Source organism: Procambarus clarkii, chromosome 45 (assembly GCF_040958095.1).
Source record: "Procambarus clarkii isolate CNS0578487 chromosome 45, FALCON_Pclarkii_2.0, whole genome shotgun sequence".
NCBI lineage: Eukaryota > Metazoa > Arthropoda > Malacostraca > Decapoda > Cambaridae > Procambarus > Procambarus clarkii.
The window spans coordinates 2,287,437-2,313,102 of NC_091194.1; the positions used below are offsets into that span (position 1 = coordinate 2,287,437).

Consider the following 25,666-nt stretch of genomic DNA (forward strand, 5'->3'; position numbering starts at 1 on the left):
GAGATGAGAGTGCTGCCTGCTTCACTGGTTCAGTCTTTATATACCCACCAGGAACCTCTGCTATGATGGGCACCCGACATCTTTAGTGGGGGGGGGGGGGGAAGGAGGGTGATGGTGGGTGGGAATGGATTGGATATGAGGTCAGTACTGCAGGCCACGCCCTCGTATTCCGTGACCTTGTACGTATTGTCACCCACAACCTGTTAAGGTGCTTGGGTGACTATCACTACCGGTATGATTGTAATTATTGTATTGTTCCCCATATTCTGTGAACGTTTATCATACAGATTTTTTTTGTCATGACTGTAATCGTTTTTGGAAGAAAATAATGGAACATGCATACATTTGCATCCTTATTTCTGAAACAGGTAATTGTTTAATTACGTTCCTAATCAAATTTTAAACTTGTGTAATATAATCCTATTGTTTCATGTTCTGTGTTGGATTTGTAGTTTTAAGTACTGTCAATATTTTCCCTTTAATAAATATGTGGGGGAAAAATTAAAGCGACCTTCCCAAATGATGAATATAAAGTCCGATTGTGCTTGAAGTGTATATAAATGTTAAAATTAAGATTGGAATCATTGGAACATAGAATTACATTAGTATGTTTGTTGATGACTTTATGAAATAAGGCAAAAATTTATTATTATTATTATTATTATTATTATTATTATGTATTATTATTATTTAAATTAAATCTCAATGACGTGATATATTAATGAAAGTCGTTTTGAGGCAATGGTCGACCTGATAATGTTCTGGTACGGACCGAAACGTCGTCAATTCTTCATTTTCAGATGTGTAGGCTGAATGCCAACTCTTCAGCCACGTTATTGTGACTCATCTTTTGCACATCAACGTGTTATAGAGAGCACGATGGCTTGCCTCCATCTGAGAGCAGGAACTGAAAAACTTTAGAAATATTAAGACTTAACATTTTACCCCTGTTTAATGTAAAAAAAAGGTACATCTATCATCATGAATTTCAAATGCCTCAACTGTAATGGAGATATCTTTATTCCGGATGCAAGTAGAACCAGATGATTAAAACTTTACCTGCAGGGGGGGAGAAAAATGCAAAAGTCATGTTTAAAATTATTTATTCTGAAATATGTTTAATGATAGATGGAAAACACCCATTGACTCGGTGGTGGGAGATGCAAAAATTACATAAATCTTTGAAAATACAATAATCTTCCTGGAGAACTATTATGTAAAGGAAAATACGTAACAACACTGTCAATAGTTCTGGTGATTAGCAAAATAACATAAAACTGATGATTGGTAGAGTTAGAGGATGAAAGGATTTTTCCCCTTATCTAAAAAAGAACTCAAGAATACACAGAATATAATCTCAGCAACCCTGTGCTGATCCTCAGTTGAATTAGGTGTACCAGAGCTGGTACACAGTCCTCAGGTGTAGTCCTTTGCTGGCCTGGGCCCTGAGGGGAACGAGGGGGTGTGGGAACCAATCCGCCCCGCCAGTTCCTGTCTCCCACGACAGGAAGTGCTGCCCTTCCTCACGCAGTGGCTATGCATAATCAGCCCCACCCTCTGCTGTTTACTCACGATAATCAGCCCCACCCTCTGCTGTTACCCACGATAATCTGCCCCACCCTGCTGTTGCCCACGATAATCTGCCCCACCCTCTGCTGTTTACTCACGATAACCTGCCCCACCCTGCTGTTGCCCACGATAATCAGCCCCACCCTCTGCTGTTTACTCACGATAACCTGCCCCACCCTGCTGTTGCCCACGATAATCTGCCCCACCCTCTGCTGTTTACTCACGATAACCTGCCCCACCCTGCTGTTGCCCACGATAATCAGCCCCACCCTCTGCTGTTTACTCACGATAACCTGCCCCACCCTGCTGTTGCCCACGATAATCTGCCCCACCCTCTGCTGTTTACTCACGATAACCTGCCCCACCCTGCTGTTGCCCACGATAATCAGCCCCACCCTCTGCTGTTTACTCACGATAACCTGCCCCACCCTGCTGTTACCCACGATAATCTGCCCCACCCTCCTGCGTACCAGCAGACAATACAAGCTGACTGATCATTGTAGTAACTAGTGGTGTTATGTTTACATAATATTCGGATGTGAACGTAAAAGTCAATTCCTCTCAAGGGGAAAAATTGGGTCAAGGGTGATTTTTGCTGATTACATTGTGCATATCACAATGGGAACCAATTTAAATACTTACACAATGAGCGTGAGCCACATGTGATACATATCATGGTGAGAGCACATACCGGGTTGAGAGACTTGTGACGTAACAGTACGTAATGTTGATCTCCGTTGAGCTTGTGGGATCAGCAGCAGGTTTCAGTAAACTTTGTGTGACCAGCAACAGGTTTCAGTATACCTTGTGAGATCAGCAGCGTCTTGAGGGGCAAGCAGCAGGTCTCAGTACACCTTGTGGGAGCATCTGATGATATATTTATATTAGGAAACATGCAAGGGATTCCTCTGGCGATCAGGAACTTCATGCATCTGATGGATGAATCATCTACATTCTGCTCTGATCGTCTGAAAGAGCTGAGGTGAGGGAAGAGAGAGAGGGGGAAGGGTGGGATGAGGGATGTGTCTATGCTGTGTGTGAGGTCAGGCCAGCATGAAGGAGGTCAGACCAGCGTGGACGAGGTCAGGCCGAGGTGTGTGAGGTCAAGTGAGCTGGTCCTGTTCTGGTGATCTTCAATGACCTTGAGCCCGTCCACGACTTGACCTCACGATCATCCTGGTAGTTCGTGAGAATTTTGGACCAACAGCTGGCCGAGGGTGAAGTGAGGTGGGTTGGTATATAGTTTCTGTCTGACTGTCTTTGTTTTACGGGCTATTCATGCCCGTGTCACCTCTTGGGTGGCTTAATCTTCATCAACCAATCTCCTTTTGTCTTTCATTCTCTGTCTAGCTTTCTATTTCTCCCTTTCTGTCTGTCTTCCTGCGTATTTCTCTCTCTATGAACATTGATCTAGTACTTGTATATGGTTAGTTGACTTCCTTTCTAGATTATCTGACGTCTGCACATGCTTCCTGTGCGTGCAGGACGCAAGGGATTAAGATCGTTCGAGGATTATCATTGAGAGAGATGTAACCGGAGTGAAATTCTTAATGGAAGTTCTTCCTGCAATTATCTTCAGACTTATAACAAACAGAAAACCCTTGAGATCATTTGGCCTTGTACACAACGATAATGTTGCCAATGAGTCTTCTGTGTTGACAGCGGCACTGAACTGGCATTTCCAGGTACCGGAAGCTCCACTTATTCGTTTGTACCAAGTGACAAAAATTGTTGTCCCTGGTAGTAAATGATATTTACTAATTGATTAAACCTCCAAAGTATTGATATTTGCTATAATTCCCCACAAACTTTGCTTTTGTGAAGAGGAGAGTGATATTTTGAAATATATTTTCCAGAAAATTCAAGATACATTCATTGCTGAGTAAACCTGGAGTAACTTCACAATGGGTGTGAGTAACCGTCTCTTCCCCTGATTTACAAATCTACATGGCACAAGCACGCAGCCTTCTGTGTATGCAGAGGCCTTTTTAAATCTCATGCTTTGCTTTATTGACCAATTGGACAAATTAGCAAGTTACTATTTTAGACTTTAGACATAAATTAGGGCATAAAGTTAACTGCCTTTATATATATATATATATATATATATATATATATATATATATATATATATATATATATATATATATATATATATATATGTATATGTAAACAAACGGGTGTTCATTTTGACCTCAACCTGCTTGCTATTCTCTCACGTCCATCGCAGTCTCATATGTAGGTCGAACTGATATTTCCACCAAAAGCTTACCCGCGTCCTTGACCTGAGTGGGTGGATACAACTTATGGAAACGTGTCATAGTTGCACAATTATTTCAACAATATAATCCACATTCGCGTACCAAATGCTTGTTGGTGTTAGTCTATGCTTCTCGGTGAGTTATTGTGGTTAATGAAATGACTGACGACATTTGAAGGGATAAACAGCTTTACTCTCTTTGCCCCAATTATTAAAATATTCTAATGGAACTTCTTATCCATGACCCACAAAGCTGTAGGAAGAGTTCTGAAAGGCATTATTGGTGAAAACATGACCCCCTACCAACACCAACTAGAAGACAGAGATGAGGATGTATACAAGGGCACGGAGCCTGGCAGTTTACTAATAAAGAACTCTTCTGACACCAATCGAAGCGCTCTGAAGAAAGAAATGTCGTCTGTGCTTTCACGTGCCCAGTTAGGGACTGTCAACCTCCAACGATCAATAATATAGTCTTTGCCCTCTAATAATCAAATGGCAAGAGTTTTCTGATGATGTGATATATGTAACTTTGCGAAATATAGTGAAGGATGTTCTGAACGCGAGCCCAACAGAACGTGGATAAGGTGTCAGGAAACAGCTGCCTAAGCCAAGCAGCCTTGACAGGAACAGCGCTTACAGTGAATAATTGAATAAGAAATATAGTTTATAAAGAGAAAAGACGCTACAAAAGACACACCTGGTGCACGATGTGGGTGGAGACCGTATAATAATAGTTTGAAAAATAGGATTATAACTCAGACTTTTTGTGCCCAGAGAAACGCGTCTCTCATGTAATTATGGTTTATCTTGAGCGCTGAGGAAGAGGCGCAAGGTGGTGCCAGGTCACCAAAGGTAAGATATGTATCTTGCAAGTTTGATTTCATCTCTAATATTTTGCCTGTTACCTTCACCCACTCGCCCTACCCATCACTCCCTGAACCATCTTCCCGCCACCCCAGCAGTTACAGTTGAATAGCTTTGCCTCACTTCATTTCACAACGGTATCGAGGAATGTTTAAACGTGTAGCCCACGTTTTGGTGTTTATGTAATTGAGATTCCTGTAGTTTTGGATCGTGTACAGGAGTGAAGTATTTTCTGGTTGATCAAGTTACTGTGATGACCTTAATAATCCTCTAGAGATTGATAGGCCCTAAGCTCAACTCTAAACCAATGAGAAAAGCTAGCATAGCTTCCCCTTCCCGGGTAAACCTTTTTAATTGGCGTTGAAGTAACATTAAAGCATCTTCTTGAAGTTATCTTGAGATGACTTCGGGGCGTAGCGTCCCCGCGGCCCGGTCCTCGACTTGGTTATTACATGGTTAATATTTGTATCAAAGCTTCACTGATAGACACCAGTGTATGGAGTCTCATCAAGAAGTTATACTGATCAATATCAGTATATGGAGCCTTACCAGGGATTAGCACAAATGGTCAACAATGATATACTGATCCAGGGAACGCTATAGACATGCAACATAAAGTTTTCACAATATTTCTGACAATAACCATAACATTTCGACTACTTGAATTATGAAAATATTTGCATTAGCCTGAACGTTCAAGAATGGTGTCGGTCTTCCAGAGATTCCTATATAAGATAAATCTTCCTTTCTGGTTCACGTTGACTTAATAACAGTAACTGACAAAGATAAATAACTCCTCAAAGAAGAGTATATTTGGATCAAACTTCCCTCTGCGAGAAGCTACAATATCAATTTCAAAGCAATATGGTGGGATCGAATGAGCGTCTTGGGTCATCCCAGACGTGCGCCTGGTGACCAGAACGCAGCTTCGATCCCACCTTACTACTCTAAAGATTCTCTTATAGATGTACCACGTTATTGTGATTTTATTATGAATTGTTTTCTCAACACTGAGTCACAAAAGACTCATGAATTGCCAGTATACCTATGATAATTTGTTTTAAATTTGTTTTTCCCTATCTAGTTAAAATTCGACTTTTGGTTTCAATGGCTCACCCTTGAACAAGATAAAAATGGTCTTGCTAAACGATGCTTGTACGACGATGGATTAAGAGCACACCAGGTTGGGAAATGTCATTCCGGTTACATAATCCACAATACATCCGGTATTTTGGTCTCAATGACACTTTCCCACCTAAGCTGTTCCTCCTAAACCGGTTCCTGCGGCCAGTAAGACTTTCCCACTTGTGTTGTGCTCTTTAAACCGGTTCATGTGGCCTTGATAATGACATAACTGAAGGTCTTTAGTGGGTATATATAAGTATTGATGTACGCTGCCAAGACAGTAGTCACACTAAAGTCCACTGCACAAGATGAAGGTAAGTAAAGCAACTTATAAAACAAGAGGCGATCCTCACTACACGACGTATACACAGTTTATTTTCGTTTCAATGTTAAAAGTCTAAAGTAGACTTACTGGCTGGTTAGCAAGCTGTTGGGATGTCCTTAACGCCCAATTAAACAAACGCCATATTAAGGTTGATTCCCGTTTTAAATTTTGTGTAATAATATAAAATGAGGTATTTTTAGGGTTATAAATGTTTAATGCCATATATTCATGCTCTTCACTAAGTGGAATTGGTTTTAATTTTCTTTCAAGACAGTACTTTTATTAGTTCAGGAACACTGAGAGCATTTCCAGTAGTAAGCTCATTTTCGAATTCATTATTCACTATGAAGGAAGTAGCACGATTTCAGATGTTATGAAGGGTTATCGGGAAGCGTTGATATTCATCTTCGTCTCTATATGCCCAAAGTCTGTACATTGTTGTACAATGTACAGCTCATTTTCGAATTCATTATTCACTATGAAGGAAGTAGCACGATTTCAGATGTTATGAAGGGTTATCGGGAAGCGTTGATATTCATCTTCGTCTCTATATGCCCAAAGTCTGTACATTGTTATACAATGTACAGCTCATTTTCGAATTCATTATTCACTATGAAGGAAGTAGCACGATTTCAGATGTTATGAAGGGTTATCGGGAAGCGTTGATATTCATCTTCGTCTCTATATGCCCAAAGTCTGTACATTGTTGTACAATGTCACAACAGTTGTCACACCGCCACAAATTGATGTACTAAATTTCCCGAATATAACCTAACCAATGGACCCACGAATAGAAAGTTTTAGTTTTTTCTCGGAGTATGTAAAATTAATGATATAAAACGTGATTTTTTTCGGGTCCAACAATACATATTGGTACGTTCCACAAAATAGATAATACAAGCATTCCTTTTAGATGGACGTTCTGCAATATTTATTAAAATAAATATACATTTCAACAATTAATAAATTACTCATGTATAATTTCACTTCAGTTTAATAATTTCATGTATTTTTTATCTAAAATTATAGATCTTATTAATTTTAAGTAGTATTTTGCTAAGAGTATATCATTTGTTTGAAATGCAAAAGATTATATTTAATATCTTTGATAACAGGTTATCCTTGCCCTGATCCTCGTGGCCGCTGCCATGGCTGCTCCTGAGTACAACCCAGCCCTATTCTTTAATAAGGTAAATAAGAATCTAATGAACTATTATTATAAATATTCAGAGTTATGTTAGCTCCTATATAAACAAAATACACTTACGCTTATCATCCTTTGATGTAGATATTTATCAATTATATATTTTAATGCTAAATTGCTATGTATAACAGCCACAGGTTCCTGCACGCTACAACTTCGGCTACTCCGTCAACGACGACTACTCCGGCAACAACTTCGGTCACCAGGAGAATCGTGATGGCTACGACACCAAGGGGTCGTACTCCGTGCAGCTTCCCGACGGTCGTGTGCAGCAGGTCACCTACACTGTCAATGGTGACTCTGGCTACGTGGCCGAAGTCACCTACTACGGAGAGGCCAAGTACCCGGCATACAGGCCCGCCCCGGCCTATACCCCCGTCCCAGCCTACAGGCCTGTTCCAACCTACCGACCCGCCCCAGCCTACAGAACCACCCCTCTGTATGGTTGAAATATTTATTTCATAACAACAATGATTTATACAATCAGTCATTTACACATTGGTATGTCATTCTCAAATGATTCATCGATGATTTCAAGGTTAAGTTCAAGATATTAGATTTGCATTACAAGGTGATCGTGGAACTTTAATTGTGAGTTTTGCTTATATAATCCTACTATTAAACCTAAATTTTCAACATGTATGTTATTATTCCATCCAAACGACCTTTATTTAGTACAAAAAAAATCCTTAAGGACATATTGGGTTGCTAATAATTTCCTGGCTTGCTCAATATATTGATTTGTGATTCAAAAATCCAAATTCTGTAAGACAGGACCCTACACTTTAAACAGGACCTTTCTCTTTAGACAGGACCTTTCTCTTTAGAGGGACCTTTCTCTTTAGACAGGACCTTTCTCTTTAGAGGGACCTTTCTCTTTAGACAGGACCTTTCTCTTTAGACAGGACCTTTCTCTTTAGACAGGACCTTTCTCTTTAGACAGGACCTTTCTCTTTAGATAAGGCCTTTCTCTTTAGGGATCTGTGACCGTCACTGAGTGAACAGTCATCTATTTGATGTCTTGAAAGCTCAAAGTTCAAATATGTGTATAATAGCAGGAACATGTGTCCTAGTCGACGCCTTCTGTTTGATATATCTGTAATGCTTTACACCTGAGATCATTAACAGTGATGAAATAGCCTTACAAGGAAACTAGAGATGATAAAAGATTGTATATGGAACCAAAGTATGTCATTATTAAGAAAATTGGTAAACAAAATAATAATAATAATAATAATAATAATAATAATAATAATAATAATAATAATAATAATAATAATAATAATAATAATAATAATAATAATAATGTAGTAAGATAATTTTCCAACCGTTCACATAACCTCAACAAAAGTACTGAGGTTGCAACACAAGGCATTGTGTCAAGGTGCTCTGAAACACATAACTTGGCGTTGGATTGGTTTGAGCTTTAAGGCCTGTCAACCTCTGGAGGGATACTAAGATCACCACAACAACTTAACTGACCAATCAGCAAGTATACTTAAGTCCTGAACATACTTCAAGTTCGTTTATTGACACAATAAAATACATCTCAAAAGGATAGAGTAGCTAAGGCTATTTCTTTCCTCCTGGGGTAAGCCCAGGACTAAAGTAGACTCAGTGTTCAGAGAAGCTATTCTCTGTATTCAGAAAATACAGAGAATATATTCAGAGAAGCGCCGTATAGCTCTTGGTGTATATACCCCCATGAATTATTTCGTTTTCTATATTGTCAAATGTATGTGGTCTGGAAGAGCTGACCATTGATTTTACAGAAAGGGGATATCAGCAAAAAAATAAATATTTAAAAATGAAATATTTAATGTCATGTGAAAATAATGTTTACAAAATAACGACAGAGTTTTGTTACACCCTGTACAGTATACGTGATCTGTTCCACAGACCAGTTCAACCTGTTCTTCTAATAGCGCATCGCAGTTTGACGTATACTTTAGCTAAGGCCAAAAAATGGTGTTTAAGAAATGGTAGCGCTTGCTAAATTGACATAATGTCCGGTTTTCTGTTCGTAGGTCCTCTAGTAGGTTAAGTTAGGGCACTTTAATACTAGTTTCTTGACGTTGGGAACGCTCGGGAGAACGGGCTGGACCAACATATCTGTCTGTGGATTCAGTATCTCAAAATTACAACTCTAGCGTATTCAAAATAATTATAATAACTAATTTATTACTAATAAACTATGATAATAGTTTACTATGCTATGATAACATAGCTAGATAACTATGCTATGATAACATAGCTAGATAACTATGCTATGATGATTCTGAATAATTTATACGACAATATCAAGAACAGGAATCATTGCTGCCTATGTCTTTTCAGCAAATATATTTGAACAATTAATGCCATTTATATCCCTGATAATTCACCCTTCATAAATAAAAATATCTTCAAGAACTTTACTACAAATTTAAGCCTAACCTCTTCTAAGTCTTTTATAAATTATTCAGAGCCTGGTATACGTAGTCATAAGCCTAATGTATTGCATTTATAATTACAATGGCTATAGTTGGGATTGTTACGTTAGGTTGTTGGCCCTTTCTCGAGTTCTGTTCAAAATAAGTTTAATAGTAAGATTTATTATATAGAAAGTTAAATTACTTTCGGTGATCCCCATGTAATTGATATCGAGTATATTTAACATGTCTCAACACTACTCAGACATTATTGATTTGAGAATGACTTACTAATGTTATAAATTAGTATTTTAAGGAACAGTAGTAGCAAAGATATATATGTTTTAATATTAGTATATGTCTTGCAAACATATATTGTTGAATATGACCGAAAGGGTAAGATTAATGATTCTAACACGAATCTTCTCAATATTTCTTATGTTTTACTTCACTGTCGAAGGTAGTTGAAAAATTAACTCTCTAAAGTTCATTTTCACACTTTATTTATGTTCTAACGTCTAGAAGCGCTTCGCAAGACACTTCTTTCATTTTCAAAGACAATTTTACACCGTCTGTTAATGCTTATATTCGTTGTACATATATTTATATGATTTAACTATACATAGTAAGGGGACTGTAGGCTGGAATGTTTCGGAAAGGCTGGAACGTGTCTGTATGCTGGAATAGGTTTGTATCCTGTAATAGGGTTGTACACTGAAAGAGATCTGTACCCAGGCTGGTAAGCTGGGTATCTCGCATCTCCGTAGTAGGTGACTTCGGCCACGTAGCCGGAGTCACCGTTGACAGTGTAGGTCACCTGCTGTACTCGACCATCGGGGAGCAACACGGAATACGACCCCTTGGTGTCGTAGCCGTTACGAGTCTCCTGGTGACCGAGGTGGGTGCTAGACGCTCGGTCACTGACAGCGAAGTCGTAGTTGTACTGAATGGGGACCTGAGATAAAGTATAAATTTTAATAGTACTTTATATTCCTCAGAAAGGCAACGGAAGTTTATAATAGTTACTTTAAATTATGCTACTTTTTGAGTGAATTGTGATATATTTGGACTATACAGGAAAATCTTCTACATTTTTATAATGTACATTTTACCTTAAACAAAGTTGGTGACGTGTATGGCGGGGTGAAGGAGTAGGTGTATCGAGGATTGGACGCGCCAACCACAGAAATGCCCGCCAAGACCACAGCAAGAACAACCTATAACAACAAAATCCTCATAATTACGTGTATCTTTTGCCAAATAAAATAATAAATGATAAATATTTTAATTAATTATAGGCTTTAAATCCAATACCAAATCAAATACAAACATACTGGTAAATATACACAAAAAATGTGCACCATTCCACGGTGATTATACACAGGTTAATATTGATTTTCGAGCATGGTTAAGGCTAAAATAATTTTGCTGATTAGTGAGCACTTGTGTGGTCTTAATAACCCTCTTGAGGATGAGAGTTCTTAAGCTCAACAAAACTACCAGCATATATGTAAATATAATTACATATTCAAGTATACACAGCGAGGTTTACGAAAGTTTCTAAACTTTTTCTTTATACATGAACATCAGTAGTGGCTTCATAAAATGTACATGTCGATTATTATTATTATTATTATTATTATTATTATTATTATTATTATTATTATTATTATTATTATTATTATTATTTGTCAGTACTAAATATGGACTTGTGAAATATATGGTCGAGTTTGGGATTGGTATTCGCCAAGCATCATTAATGATAAGGGATTAAACACAAAATAATGTATTATATATTTTTAAAATAAAGATGAAAGGAATATAATAATAGTCTCACCTCCATAATGTTGATGAGGCTCCTGAGAGAGTCTACTGTTTTCTCAGATTCACAGAACAATGATATACCCACATGAGTCTTCTGAGAGTCTAATGTCTTCCCAGACTCTGAACTCTGTTATATACCCACACGAGTCTTCTGAGAGTGTCTACTTCCTTCCCACACTCCCTCTACTCTTATATACCCGTCAGAGACTCTGGAGAGTGTCAAGATCAAGGCCACAAGAACAGGTTTGACGAAAGAATGTATAATGTACCTGGGAGTGTGGTGACACTATAATGCACCTGGGAGCGTGGTGACAGCATTTATTTAATTATTTAACTACAAGAAGGTATATTGGGTTGTGAGAGTACATAACATTGGTGTTCTTACATGCTTGCAAAGCCTTTAATACGCATAGTGTTTCAGGTCCTTAAGCTAACAGATAAAAGTGTAATTAAAAAGGTACATTTTAGAAGAGTTTGGTTTCAACATAATAGCTACAATTAAAATGGATTGTATTGATTATACTTGTGATGTTGTATGTCTAAAGTACTAAAATTAGGTGAGTAGGTAGCACAAGATACAATGTGAGTTTGAAACACAAGGTAGGAAACTATGAGGACTTAATTAGGTACTTTTTGGTTTTACTTTTGAATAAGGTATAGGGTGGAATTTTGTTTTTAATTTATTACGGAGTGATTTCCATAAAATGGGGTCTTTTATTTGCTTTGAGTGTTCGCACAAATTTAGTCTGACTCTAAAGATATTAAAGATATTTATTTCTGATGTGGTGCTCATAGGTTCTATTACATCTTTCAAGGAAAAGTTTCAGATCAAGATTATCGTTTAGGAACATGGTTTTGTACATGTAAAAAGCAGAAGTGTTTGGGGTGAGTGTATGTGCAGCATGTGTAGGGATTTAAACAGAGGGGCTGTGTGTTGTCTGAAGACAGAATTTGTTAAAGTTCTGACAGCAGATGTTTACTGGGTGATGATATGCTTAATTAAGGTGATTTGCAGTGGTTGAACCCCATGCACAGCTACAATGTTAAATAGGAATAGATTAGTGAGTAGTATAGTGAAAGGATTCGTTACTTGCAATATTATTTAGTGTGCGTGGGTTGGGGTCTGAATAAATGAAGTATCGAGGTACAGTATGAATATAAGGTAATTAGAGACATTTGGCAAGTCATTGATGTATATGTGAGATAGGGGAGGTCCTGAAAGGCTGCCCTGAGGTGCTCCTACGGTTAATGATAGAGTTGGGAAGGTTATGTCATTGATGGCTACATAGTGATGTCTGTCATTAAGAAATGATCGAATATAGTTCAGAGCGAGTATAGTTCAGTATAATACACCTGGGAGGGTAGTGACATTGTAATACATCTGAGAGAGTGTGTGACAGTGTTAATAAGATATCACTGTGTTGTGTATCAAGTCAAGTTTTTATGGCATAGAAATAACATTTCAGTAACTATTACTGTCATTATTTCACTAAATTTGCACCTCACTTTGTTATCTACAGGTTTGGGTTTAATGTGTTGAACTTTAATCCCATAACAAATGGAGCGTTATTAAGCCCTATAATCATATGGAGGGTTATTAAGCCCAATCAACCTCCGGTGGGTTATAAAGGCCCATGAGTCTCCAAAGAGTTATTATCTGGAGGGTTAATAATACCTATCAACCTCTAGAAAGTTATTAAGGCCTATCTACTCTATGAAGTTAAGTCTGTCATTCTCTGGAGGGTTATTAAGGTCTATCAATCTCTGGAGGGTTATAAAGATCTATCAATCTCTGGAGGGTTATAAAGCTCTATCAATCTCTGGAGGGTTATTAAGGTCTATCAATCTCTGGAAGGTTATTAAGGTCTATAAATTTCTGAAGAGTTATTAAAATTAATTAGTCTATGGAGGGTTATTAAGGTCTATCAATCTCTGTAGGGTTATTATAACTTGTCAATATTTGGAAGGTTATTTACGGCTTATCGACCTCAGGAGGGCTACTAAATGCGCCACATTAACTTACCAGCAAGTGAATATTTATGCTTACTTGCTAGTAACTCAATATTTGACCGAAGTTACCTATATGTATACATTACACTGGGTATATCTGTTGAATATAACGTGCAGAACAATCAACTTTTAATTTGTTGAAACTTAATAATAAATCTGTTAATTATTAAGTTATTATTGTGGTAAATTAAAGTAATGATAAATTTATAAGTAAAATTTGAATAGTAAATTTATCATTTTAATTTTAATTACAAATTTTAAAAGTAATTAAAATTTCAATTTAATAGTAAATTATGGAAAATTACACAGTGTATATAGATAAAAAAAAAACTAGGTCATACAAAATAGGGTAGCAGCACATTGTTGTGTATACCTAAGCTTGTTAATCAAAAAAATAGTAAATTACTATAACAAATTTTACTCAGAGGCATTTGAATGAAGATTTACTTTTTTATTTTTTATTTTTGTCTCTGCTATTGCTATAACATCAGGATAAAACTCAGAGGTCCCTATTTCCTGGGACTGTTCTAAGATCACACTAACTGATGCTCAGAATGTAATCAGAATCGACTATCCCTGCTGAATCTCCTAACTGTGCTTGAAGTAGTTCAAGCACAGTTAATTTACAAAGTTTCGGGATGCTCTAACTACAGTTAATGTTTAAATGTTGGGCAAGTTATAAGAAAAGGAATAGATACACTGAATTTAATTTAGAATGATTTATTTACCCAAAATATTTTATATTTTAATACAAGGTGGCAATAGCTATATACAGGTTAGGATATGTATGTTGCTGAGAGTCCGTAGGGAGAGATCTGAGTGTATGTTGGAGCAGGATTGTAGGATGGAACAGAAGTGTAGGATGGTGTAGGTCTATAGAATGGGGCAGGATTGTAGGATGAAGCTGGCTTGTAAGATGGAGCTGGCTTGTAGGATGGAGCTGGCTTGTAGGATGGAACTGGCTTGTAGGATGGAGCTGGCTTGTAGGATGGAGCAGGCTGGTAGGATGGTTGGTAGTGAGGGTACTTGGCCTCTCCCTGGTAGGTGACCTCGGCCACGTAGCCAGAGTCACCATTGACTGTGTAGGTGACCTGCTGCACACGACCGTCGGGAAGCTGCACGTAGTACGACCCCTTGGTGTCGTAGCCATTACGGGTCTCCTGATGACCAAAGTCATTACCTGAGGCGTCGTCCTTCACGGCGTAGTTGAAGTCGTACTGGGCAGGTGACTGTGGAAGTATTATAAAATCAAATCACATGTTTATATAATAATCAGATAATATTTGAGTAACAAAGCATTCTATCACTAAGGTAGTTGGCATAATTCACAAATCACTCACATCATAAGACGGAGCTGGGACGTAGGTTGTAGCTGGCCTGTAGGACGGAACCGGGTGGTAGGATGGAGTTGGGTGGTAGGATGGAGCTGGGTGGTAGGATGGAGCTGGGGTGTAGGTTGGAGTGGGCGTGTAGGTCGGGGCGGGGGAGTAACCATAGTGGGGCGGGACACCCACCACCACACCCACCATGGCTAGAGCAACAACGACCTGTGTAGAGGAACAACGAACATGATAGCCAGCAAGTGATAACCAGAACTATGACACCACCAATATTTTGAGCACCGAACCCAACTTAGCGACCCATGCAAAGGAAACCTGGATGAGTGTGAGCCGCTAATGATTTATCATATTTTGACGTCAAAATGCGATGTATTCATTGTGTCAACAAATTTCATCAGTTGATACAGTGTAAACAATACAATAGCGGATTGAAGGTAAACAATACCTCTGCTAATTCAATGTAAACAATTGATAAATTTATCAGCTAATACAATATAAACAATGCGTCAGCTTATACAATGTAAATATTAACTGGACAATAGGCCAACTGACGTTCACAATGACAATGACACAACAATATTAGGAAGAACCACAATGATGTATATTTCACTGTAATGACTGCAACTCACCTTCATGTTGGTGTGATGAGAGTGTAAGTGTTAACCAGAGTTGCTGACTTATATACTCAGCCTCTTCCAAGGTAAGAGTGGGTGAGAGAGGGAGGGAGGGTGAGAGAGGGAGGGGGAGGGTGAGAGAGGGAGACGGTAGGGGAAGGGTGAGAGAGGGAGGGGTGAGAGAGGGAAGAAGAGTGAAAGGAAGAGAAGATGCTGCTTTACCTAAGATGTACAAAGAAGTTTCTGATATGTTTATTATTTAAACAGTCTGAACGTTAGCGTTATCTGTCATATTTGTTCTTGAAGTTGTGGATAGAGCTGGCTTCCATGACTTCCTCTTTCAGTGCATTCCACTTGTTAACTATCCAACCACAATATGAATATTTCTTTAAATTTCTTTGAATCGTTTTCATAAAAAATATTCTCTCAATTTAAAGAGGCTGCGCTTGTCCACCTTGTTAATCCCACCCTCAATAGTTTGAATATAGTGATCATATATCAGATCTGATAATCTGTTGTCCTATCTCATTCATATATGGTCCACCTCAATCACCATTATGGTGAATCTTATGCCATAACTTTGAATATTTACAAGAATTTCCTCAAGGTAAATCAAAATTTTAAAATTTCAATTTTCTAACCTTTGATTTCTTCCTTCTATGTGAATGTTTATATAAAACTTATTCTATAATAAATGCTGCATCCTTGACGATACTCATACACTGCTTTTGTACATGATTGAGGTTCATCATCTACTGCGGTGTTTCTAGGGGCTCTGTTTCCTCTCTAATACGTTTCATGCATTAGGTTTTTTTTAGCATGATTTGTTTAGTGCGAATCAACCTCAGGAGGGTTATTAAAGTTCTATGAACCTTTGGATGGTTATTAAGACCTATCAACCTCTGGATAGACCTAGGAGTAAAATTGGAACCCCTGGAGTTATAGACAACTGTTGTGGGGTTGCATCTTGAGAAAGGTTGGAAGGTGGCCTAGGGGGGACCTCAGTAAACATAAGTACAGGCTTCATGTCCCGAATAACGGGAATCATATACAACGAGAAGCTGTATACATCTCATCAGTCGTAACCACAACGGTTATAACACTGATACAATATTGTATTTTTAACACTGTTGCAACGTTGCAGTTTAACGTTCATTCAACATTGTATTTATCATTGTTCCAACATTATATTTATCATTGTTCCAACATTGTATTTAACATTGGTACAATGTTGGATTTTAGCATTGTTCAAACGTTGTATTTAACATTGGTACAACGTTGGATTTTAGCATTGTTCAAACGTTGTATTTAACATTGAACAACGTTGGATTTTAGCATTGTTCCAACATTGCTGTCAACTTAAAAGTAATAAAGTGCTATAGGTCTGTTGTGTGTGTCTGTCAGGCGTTCTCTTTCCGAAGGTGTCATCGTTAATGAACTCTTCGACCTATTAAACCACCTGAATTAATTTGACATCATTGTTACAGCATCCAGATTAATTATCATGTCTTTGTTCCGGGAATGCTCACGTGGGAATCATCTCACTGAGCGTGTGATGTCACTACCTTGTCTCATGACATCACGGGGTGTGTGTGATGTCACTATATATGGTCCTATGACATCACTGAGATTGCCATGCAATTCTAGTATTTATGACTTCAAATAACTGTTATTTTGAATGTAATCAAGATGAGGATCGCGATGTATAGTGAAGAATACGAGAATGAAAATGAGTAGGAAAGCTTGAGAAAATAAGGAATAATAGAGAGAGACATGATAACTACATACAAGATTCCAAGGGAAATTATACAAAGTAACCAGGGAAGTAATATTCAGACTGGGAAATGGGACAGCGAGGGGACATGAACGGAAACAATACAGAGATAAGTCATTTTTAAAACTCCCTTTTATATGTAACTAAGAAAAAACTGAGACAAGTATTGTATTAAACTAAAAAGTCCTCAAAACACACACACACACACACACACACACACACACACACACACACACACAAACACCTAGAGAATGTACAGACAGCTGGGAACCACAACACAACTCGAGTAATTAGGTCAAACAAGCCCTGATCAGCACCAGGTGCTCGATCCAAACCGTCCTCTCACCTAATACATTGCATTTATTACGCAATCGACCAAGTCATTAAGATTACAACGAATTATTCACATTAAAGCACAGTAATATTGACGTTTTCTATACCACTTCCTCGATAGGTTAGGTGGGTTGCTTGGGTTAGTACGTTTCTGGTCGTGCAAAAGAGTTGCATTTTTTTACGGAGGGACAAATCAGAAAAGCAGACTGCATGCTTATTGGTCGGAACAACTGTATTGTGGTGCGACAATAAGTCGTAAAGCCAAACAATGCTCCAACCCGTTCTCGCAAATTTAATAAGTCAATATTGACTTATTAAATATGTGCATAGGTGACATACTTAACATAATAGATACCCTTAAAAAGATTCATAGAAAACACCGACCTTACCTAACCTACTTAGTTCCATGAGACAATAAATCATAAATCCATACAATACCCGTGAGACCATTAAGACCAAACCATTAAACCTAAGTAGCTACTTTATGACACAATAATTAGACACTACTAAATATATTATCATTTTTGAGGTAAAAGTTGCATTAGCGTAATCTGGCTGTGAGGGTTCGGTTGCTTTATGACGTAATTACTGACTTCAGCAATTTGGATAGATGAAATATGATTTGCAAATTTAACAATGAGATGATGAATGATTAAGATTGAAGATAAACAGGAAATATTCTGTATATGACAATTTGAGGTATTATGTTATCTGATCCTAGCCAGAAGTTTGTGCTAGAATGAGTTGGGTCGGTGGTAAGGAGGTGTGGGTTGGTGTGGGGTAGGTGTTTGGGTATGTGTGGGTTGTTGATTGGTAGGGGCTGGGTGATGTATGGGTGGATAGTGGTGCGGGATGGGTAGGTGGGTGGTGTGGGTGAGGGCTGGGTGTGTGGTGTGTGGGTGAGGGCTGGGTGTGTGGTGTGTGGGTGTGGGTGAGGGTGGGTGTGTGGTGTGTGGGTGAGGGCTGGGTGTGTGGTGTGTGGGTGAGGGCTGGGTGTGTGGTGTGTGGGTGTGGGTGAGGGTGGGTGTGTGGTGTGTGGGTGTAGAGTAATTGGTAGCGAAAGTGGGGCTCCTATAATTAGAATAAGTTATTTAACACCTGCACGTGACCGCTTCACCATTCTTTGTTTCTTTCCTTCATCTCACCGACTTCAATCTCTGCCTGTCGAAATTTATGATTGTCTTTCTGTACTCACCTACATGTGCTAGCAGGGCAGAGCCTCGACTCCTTGCTCCACCTTCCAAAGATGCTTAGTTGAAGGCATTCATTCACCTCCCACACATTTCATATGGGATTTATTTTGAAATTATATTTTGATATATCTTCACCAATTATATATTCAACCCAATCTACTTACCGACAACTTTAACACTGAAATTTTTTTTTATCACATCTATGTGAGTCATTTGTGTCTTAAGTTATGACTCCTCTTTTTTTATGTTATCAGCTTTGGACAATATTACTTTGTCTACTTTGTAAATTTCACTTAAAATCTTGTATGTCGTTATCATGTCCTTAATAGTTATTTTCATAACCTCATTAAATGTGTCTCACCTCTCCCACAAACCCCACTCGATTCCCATACAACCCATACCCCCATCCTTCCAATTCCCCCCCCCCCCAACCACCCAAATATCCAACCCCACCCTCTCCCAAGTACTCCCCCCCCCCCCTCTCGCGAACTCCCCACCCAGACATCCAAACCTCTCCCACCCCAAACATCAACACTCCCACTCCCCGGCCCTCACTTAAACCGGTTTCACTGTACCTCACCAACGGACCGCAATAATAAATTGCTTGGTATTACGTGTACCGCAAGACAGAAAAAAACTATTATTTAATTAGCTTTATAGAGGCAATTAGATAATTGCCTGCTGGATATATATATATATATATATATATATATATATATATATATATATATATATATATATATATATATATATATATATACTGTTCACTCAGTATGTCCATGTATATTGTATCCACATTTACATTGTGTTCACATAATCCTGAAAGAGAGAGAGAGAGAGAGAGAGAGAGAGAGAGAGAGAGAGAGAGAGAGAGAGAGAGAGAGAGAGAGAGAGAGAGAGAGAGAGAGAGAGAGAGAGAGAGAGAGAGAGAGAGAGAGAGAGAGAGAGAGAGAGAGAGAGAGAGAGAGAGAGAGAGAGAGAGAGAGAGAGAGAGAGAGAGAGAGAGAGAGAGAGAGAGAGAGAGAGAGAGAGAGAGAGAGAGAGAGAGAGAGAGAGAGAGAGAAAGAGATGATTCAGGCAGTAGGTAAGGAAACTAATCACTTCACCACAGCATTTAGCAAGGTCACCAAACCACTCCCAGCTACCACTAAGGACCCTGACCTTCACAATAGCAAGTAGTGAGTGCTTCAGCTCCAGTTGCTATACGAGAGAGGGAAGGTGGACTGTAACCTTATATATTTTAGTAACCTATAGTATATAGTTAACCTATAGTAACTTATTCATATATACAAGTTCTTACATACTTGTATAGCCACTACCACGAATGGCGTTTCTGGCAGGTCCTTAATTTTCCTCTGGAATACGTCCCGCAAAATTGTTTAACAACCAGGTACCCATTCACTGCTGGGTGAACAGAGGCGTATAGTTAAGGATTGGCGCCTAGTCAATCCTCCCCGGCCAGGATATGAACCTAGGCCAAATCGCTGGCGAAGCGCATGGCGAGTGTGTTACCACTGAGCCACGGGGACTGCCTTCACTTGTTTACTTCTTCATATCGTCTGATCAGCTCCCATACAGTTTTCTCTAATCTCTGCCGTGTTGTAGAAGGCACTGAAGTCAGTGCAAAATCCTTAGTCCACCCTACAAAATTAGTTTTGTCTGGGGACAGTCAGCCTGTGTGTGCGTTAGGTTTATATCGAGATCCTCCTTAAGGTCAAACTATTGACCTTCCCCAGGATGCAACTTCACAATAATTAACTAACTCCCGGGTACCTATTTGCTGCTAGGTGAATAAAGGCATTTGGTGAAAGGAAACGTGCCCAATCATTTCTGTCACGCACGGGATTCCCGATTGTGATTAGACAACGGAGCCTACTGTACTATTGAGCCTATATATGCCTTTTGCCTAATTTAATGTCTTATAAATATAATGATAACATTAAGATATAAATACATAAGTAAAATTGTAGTTAAGCATATCCTTTACAATACATAATCATTTATTTACTTATACATATAGTTTGCCCTGAATGTATGCCCGAAACGCTTTGCGTAATAGTGGCTTTAGGTATTGTATGTACTAGCTCTACCTATATGTCAACCAATCTTCGTAAAAAATTCTTGTATGTATGTACCTTACCTAAATAAATATTTACTTATTTATTTATTTATTTACATAAAATTAATAATTATTATTATTTTGATTTTGATTTATTATATTTATTACGTTTAAACACTTAATTTAAAATTGTATTATAAAAATGTACTATTATTATATTTAAATATTGATAATAATCAAATAAATACAAATAAAAGTATTTAAACATATGAATAAGGGTCTCTGTAGTAATCTTAAATCATCGGCACGAGAGAAATGATGGCAACCCGTTCTTTCGTTGATGATGGAGCAATGGGCACATTTCCTTTCACCTAATGAGCCTATTCACCTCGTAGTGAATAGGTAACTCTTTACTTCTAGTTGAATAGTTACCTATTTTCCGCGAACTAATAATAATTAATTGCGTCGAGGGACAGGAAGCCAGGTTATACATGCAGTACATGTTAGGCTTATATCGAGGTCCTCCACAGGGTCGAATTTCTGACCCTCCCCTGAATGCAACCCCACAACAAACTGACTAACTCACAGGTACATATTTACTGCTAGATGGACAGGTGCATTTGGTGTAAAGAAACATGCCTAACCATTTTTGTCCCGCCCGGGACTCTAACTCGGAAGTCTCGATTATGAGTCGAGAGCGAACCCGACTGAACTACTATTCAGCTGTTTTGGATTTGCATCCTCCAGAGGGTCAGTAGTTCGGCCTTACGGGGGTGAAACCTCGATATAAGTCTAACTAAATGCATTCACAGACTGTCTGTTCTCTGACAAAACCATCACACTAGTATTGAAGGTTTATTTTAGTTATCGCTATAATTTTCTCAGTTACATATGTATAGAAGAAAACGCTACCTACTTTTGGAGTGACTTCTTAATTTTAGCATGAAGGGCACTTTATAATTCATTTCAATAATTAATTTTGTCGATGACAGGCAGCCTGGGAATATATATATGTTAGACTTATATCTAGGTCTTCTCTAGGGTGGAACTACTGACTATCCCCAGGATGCAACCCCACAACAGATGCCTAACTCCCGGGTACCTTTTAACAGCGAAAAGGCATTAGGTGTACACAGGCATCAGGTAATAGGAAACGTATCCAACAATTTCTGTTCCGCCTGGGATTCGAACCCTGAATATCCTTTTTTTTATTGACAACCTTAGTTATACACAGCAATGTGCTGTTGCCTTATTCTAAATGAAAGAGTACAAAGTGTACATCAAAAACTAGCTATAAGTTCATATCTATCATCCCCATAACACGATTGCGAATCGAAAACGAACTTAACTGTGCTACTTACTTAAAATTTAGTTTGTCATTGTCGGGGCAAGTAGCCTAGGACTTCCAACGTCAACTTGGAAGATGACGTATTTCGTTTCGGGCGTATTAGAAGACTACTAATACGCCCGAAACGCTGGGCGTATTAGGAGTTTTAGGCATAGTATATACGACCACTGTTCAGAAATCCAACATTCTGCTTGTAATGTGTTTGTATGTACTTTTACCTAAATACACTATTATTATTTCATTCACCTGGGCTCTAGGAGACTCGAACTATGAACCCTTCGCGTATGAGGTAGAAGCTCTATCCACTCAGCTATGAGTAGTTTAAATGGACATGGGATCCATGGTTCATATCTTCTGAGTACAGATGAATAAAATATTTATTTCTACGGAAGTGTGGATGACAATTTATTATTATTATTATTATTATTATTATTATTATTATTATTATTATTATTATTATTATTATTATTATTATTATTATTATTATTATTTTAACTACTGACCTTCCCTATAGTACGACCTACTACAATTGTCTAAATCACACTTTATTTTTTATTTCTAGGCGAACATCACATTTGAAATTTAAACGATATATTTTGTTTCTAGTGTATTGAATGTGAGTTTAGTTATTGCATTTTAAAGGGCATTTGAGGTTAGGATTGTATTACTATTAATTCATTCAATATTGGCCATAAATAAATGTTTTTAGCGCCCTGGTATTGACTCGGCCAAGGTCAATATGACCTGCACCAGTTAAACGCATACGTCCAAGGCAGCTGTTGTATGTACAACATTTAAACGCACTCGTCAAATACATCATACAATAGTTAAATACACTCGTCAAAGATTACTGTTCAGCATACACATTAAATGTATTCTCCCAATAGACATAATGTTATTCTATTATGATCACCAGTTTTTCACAGCTGTTTATGATCGAAAATTAATTTAATTTTAAATTGGATCAGAGTTGGCTTTTACAATCTATCCATGTTAACAAAAACCCGTCGTGCTGAGGAAGTAAAGGGGTAATTACCTTCAAAGTCGAGTACAGAAGCTTGGGTTGATGAAATGTTTCACAATCACCTCCCGGTCGGCTGGGGGTTGGCTTATCTCCTGTGCTTCCTATTTTCCTTCCGCTGGGCTTCTCTGAGAGGAATATTAGTCTTACACTGGGGTTCCTTGAGGTCAATATTGGTCCTCCCCTGGGGCTCCCTGAGGTCAATATTGGTCCTCCCCTGGGGCTCCCTGAGGTCAATATTGGTCTTCCCCTGAGCTTAATGTTGGCTTTCCTCTGGGGATCCATGACCCCAATATTGGCCTTTTCCAGGGGTTCCATGAAGCAGGCATTCCTAATAATAATATATATATCAATGTTTATCAATTCAAAAATCAAACATTTAATCCCCCGACTGTGAATCGAGAGCGAAGCCCACTTATGTTGCCAGGAAAGGATGTGTAAATGGCATATGCACAGTCTTTAAGGACAAACGTTGTGTGAGGTTATCTCGTATGCTGAGGCCACTTTCCTTCCTCAGTGTTCAGTGTTGACATTCAACAAAAAGTTTAAAACAGGTAGCCATGATCGCGGCCACATCGGGCCCTTGGAACTTGCATGTATTGGGAGGTAGGATTTTGAAAGCCATAATAAACTTTTTCATCATTTTTGCTATTTTTTTTTTAGTTGGAATCTAATTATGAATTTAAAAAATATTCTAGATCATTTTAACGTAACAGAGAACCTATATCTGTAGAAATATATATTTCGAGAATTTATGTTGGCAAGGCAGCTAGTGAGTACATCAACTTTTTTAATGGATTTTCTTTCGCGTGCTCTAAGCCTTTGGCTGGCCGACTGTTGCTAATGTTTGTCTTACTTAGACAGTGAATGAGTGTTTATGTTCCGAACGTTGGCTTCAGTACGTTTATGTCCAGTCTGTTTAACAGTCTGTACTGCGCTCTGAAGTCTCGGTGGTAATCTTATTTGGTTTGTAACTCTGTTGTTGGTGCTGGGTATGGTGGCTGCTGCCTCTGTTGTTGGTGCTGGGTGTGGTGTCTACTGTCTCTGTTGGTGGCTTCCAAGGTGAAGGTCCTCTGCTGGTGGGTCATGCCGCATGTGCTCCTGTTCTCCCTAGAGAGGTTTGTTTACGTTTGAGAATCGTTGTCAAAATCTCTCACCTGTAAAGCTTTCTTTCAAAGTCAATAATGATTACACATTCATCAAGGTTCCAGGCTTATGGGATAGCTTATTATTATTGTTATTGTTATGCTTACCTGCACCCGGAGGACCTTGATGGTGCGTCCGACTCTGCTCTCAACTTGCCTGTTTTTTTCTCAGTGTCAACAACTCACTTAGAAAAAGTAGTCCAGACAGGCGTCGATGACGACCTTCCGGACTATTCTTCCGTGGCTACAGCGTCTTCTGCGTTCACTTCCGTGTCTGTACGTGGTGATGGATCATGCTATGCGACTTGACAAAAGATGCATTAACACAGATGAAGTCACACGGGAACCTTATTTGTCTCGAGGCTTTCAATAGTGACTCTTGTGTCATACACTCGCCCCGTTCCTAGATTTAGTCTGGGTTCGAATCTTCGCCAGAGGGGATTGACTGGGCGTCAGTCTTCAACTGTTCGTCCCTGTTCGCCCAGCCGTAATTGCTTGTTAGTCGACTGGTGGGTCGTGTTCCAGGGGAAATTAGTAAGGTAAAGCCTTATCATGAGTTATTGGAAGGGTAAACTCTCGGCCCGCTAACAGGGGTCAGAAGTCATCAGCAAAAAAAAAAAAATCAACATTAATATGGATACCCAGCAGAAAAGGTTCCAACTTAGCGCAATGAAAATACAAACATATTTCTGAACACAAGCGGGGTTTATCTTGATGTTATGGGTGTCTGCTTGAGACATTCTCGCTCCCAAGGGCGACGCTGTTTACTAATTCTCATAATTTACAAAGAGCATATTTCAGTTTTGAACTTTAGTACAAAAAAAAAGCTTCCTAGTTGGTCAGTAAGCTATTGTTGTGACCTTAATAGCCCTCCGTAGGTTAACAGACATTATGTCAACAAAAAACATGCTGGAAGGTCAGTAAGCTGTTATAATTCATCATTAAGAAGCATACAGCCCCGCTACGGTGCCAGGTAAGTCCACTACGGGCTCACTTGGAACATTTTGTTCCTAGTAGCTAAATTTAAAACATGTTATAGGGGCTTTAATAACCTTCCATACGTTGATAAGCCCAACGCCAAATTGATAGACCTAAAGCCCAAGTTACTTGCTGATTGGGAAGTACCTTACTGCGTTAGCCTTAATAACCATCGAGAGGTTGATAAGCCTTAAGCCCAACAACAACAAACCATATCAAATTGCACTACAACACCACGTAAGATAAGATATAAAGAGAAAATCGTA

The 25,666-nt window shown here is 38.6% G+C and overlaps 3 protein-coding genes across 3 annotated transcripts; 1 reads left to right on the plus strand and 2 right to left on the minus strand.

Moving 5' to 3' along the window:
- Positions 1-6,115: 6,115 nt before the first annotated feature.
- LOC123770143 (cuticle protein 7-like) lies at positions 6,116-7,986 on the plus strand. The gene is made up of 3 exons (XM_069301142.1): positions 6,116-6,135; positions 7,262-7,336; positions 7,482-7,986. The coding sequence occupies exons 1-3, from the start codon at positions 6,130-6,132 to the stop codon at positions 7,797-7,799; spliced, it is 399 nt and encodes a 132-aa protein (XP_069157243.1). The 5' UTR covers positions 6,116-6,129; the 3' UTR covers positions 7,800-7,986.
- A 2,391-nt stretch (positions 7,987-10,377) lies between these two features.
- Positions 10,378-11,604, minus strand: LOC123770142 (cuticle protein 7). Its single transcript, XM_045761813.1, has 3 exons — positions 11,599-11,604; positions 10,874-10,978; positions 10,378-10,716 (listed from the first exon to the last, which is right to left on the minus strand). Exons 1-3 carry the CDS (start codon positions 11,602-11,604, stop codon positions 10,378-10,380), a joined length of 450 nt encoding a protein of 149 aa, XP_045617769.1.
- A 2,735-nt stretch (positions 11,605-14,339) lies between these two features.
- Positions 14,340-15,138, minus strand: LOC123770140 (cuticle protein 7-like). Its single transcript, XM_045761812.2, has 2 exons — positions 14,936-15,138; positions 14,340-14,824 (listed from the first exon to the last, which is right to left on the minus strand). The coding sequence occupies exons 1-2, from the start codon at positions 15,122-15,124 to the stop codon at positions 14,372-14,374; spliced, it is 642 nt and encodes a 213-aa protein (XP_045617768.2). The 5' UTR covers positions 15,125-15,138; the 3' UTR covers positions 14,340-14,371.
- Between the last annotated feature and the right edge of the window lie 10,528 nt (positions 15,139-25,666).

What these genes read in the sequence shown, in the direction of transcription:
- LOC123770143 (XM_069301142.1), top strand. An exon ending in CAGCCCTATTCTTTAATAAG is followed by an intron (nt 7,337 to 7,481) that starts GTAAATAAGAAT and finishes TATGTATAACAG; the next exon opens with CCACAGGTTCCTGCACGCTA.
- LOC123770142 (XM_045761813.1), bottom strand. An exon ending in CGTCACCAACTTTGTTTAAG is followed by an intron (nt 10,717 to 10,873) that starts GTAAAATGTACA and finishes ACTTTATCTCAG; the next exon opens with GTCCCCATTCAGTACAACTA.
- LOC123770140 (XM_045761812.2), bottom strand. Translation starts at nt 15,124, where the DNA reads ATGGTGGGTGTGGTGGTGGGTGTCCCGCCCCACTATGGTTACTCCCCC. An exon ending in TCCCAGCTCCGTCTTATGAT is followed by an intron (nt 14,825 to 14,935) that starts GTGAGTGATTTG and finishes ATACTTCCACAG; the next exon opens with TCACCTGCCCAGTACGACTT.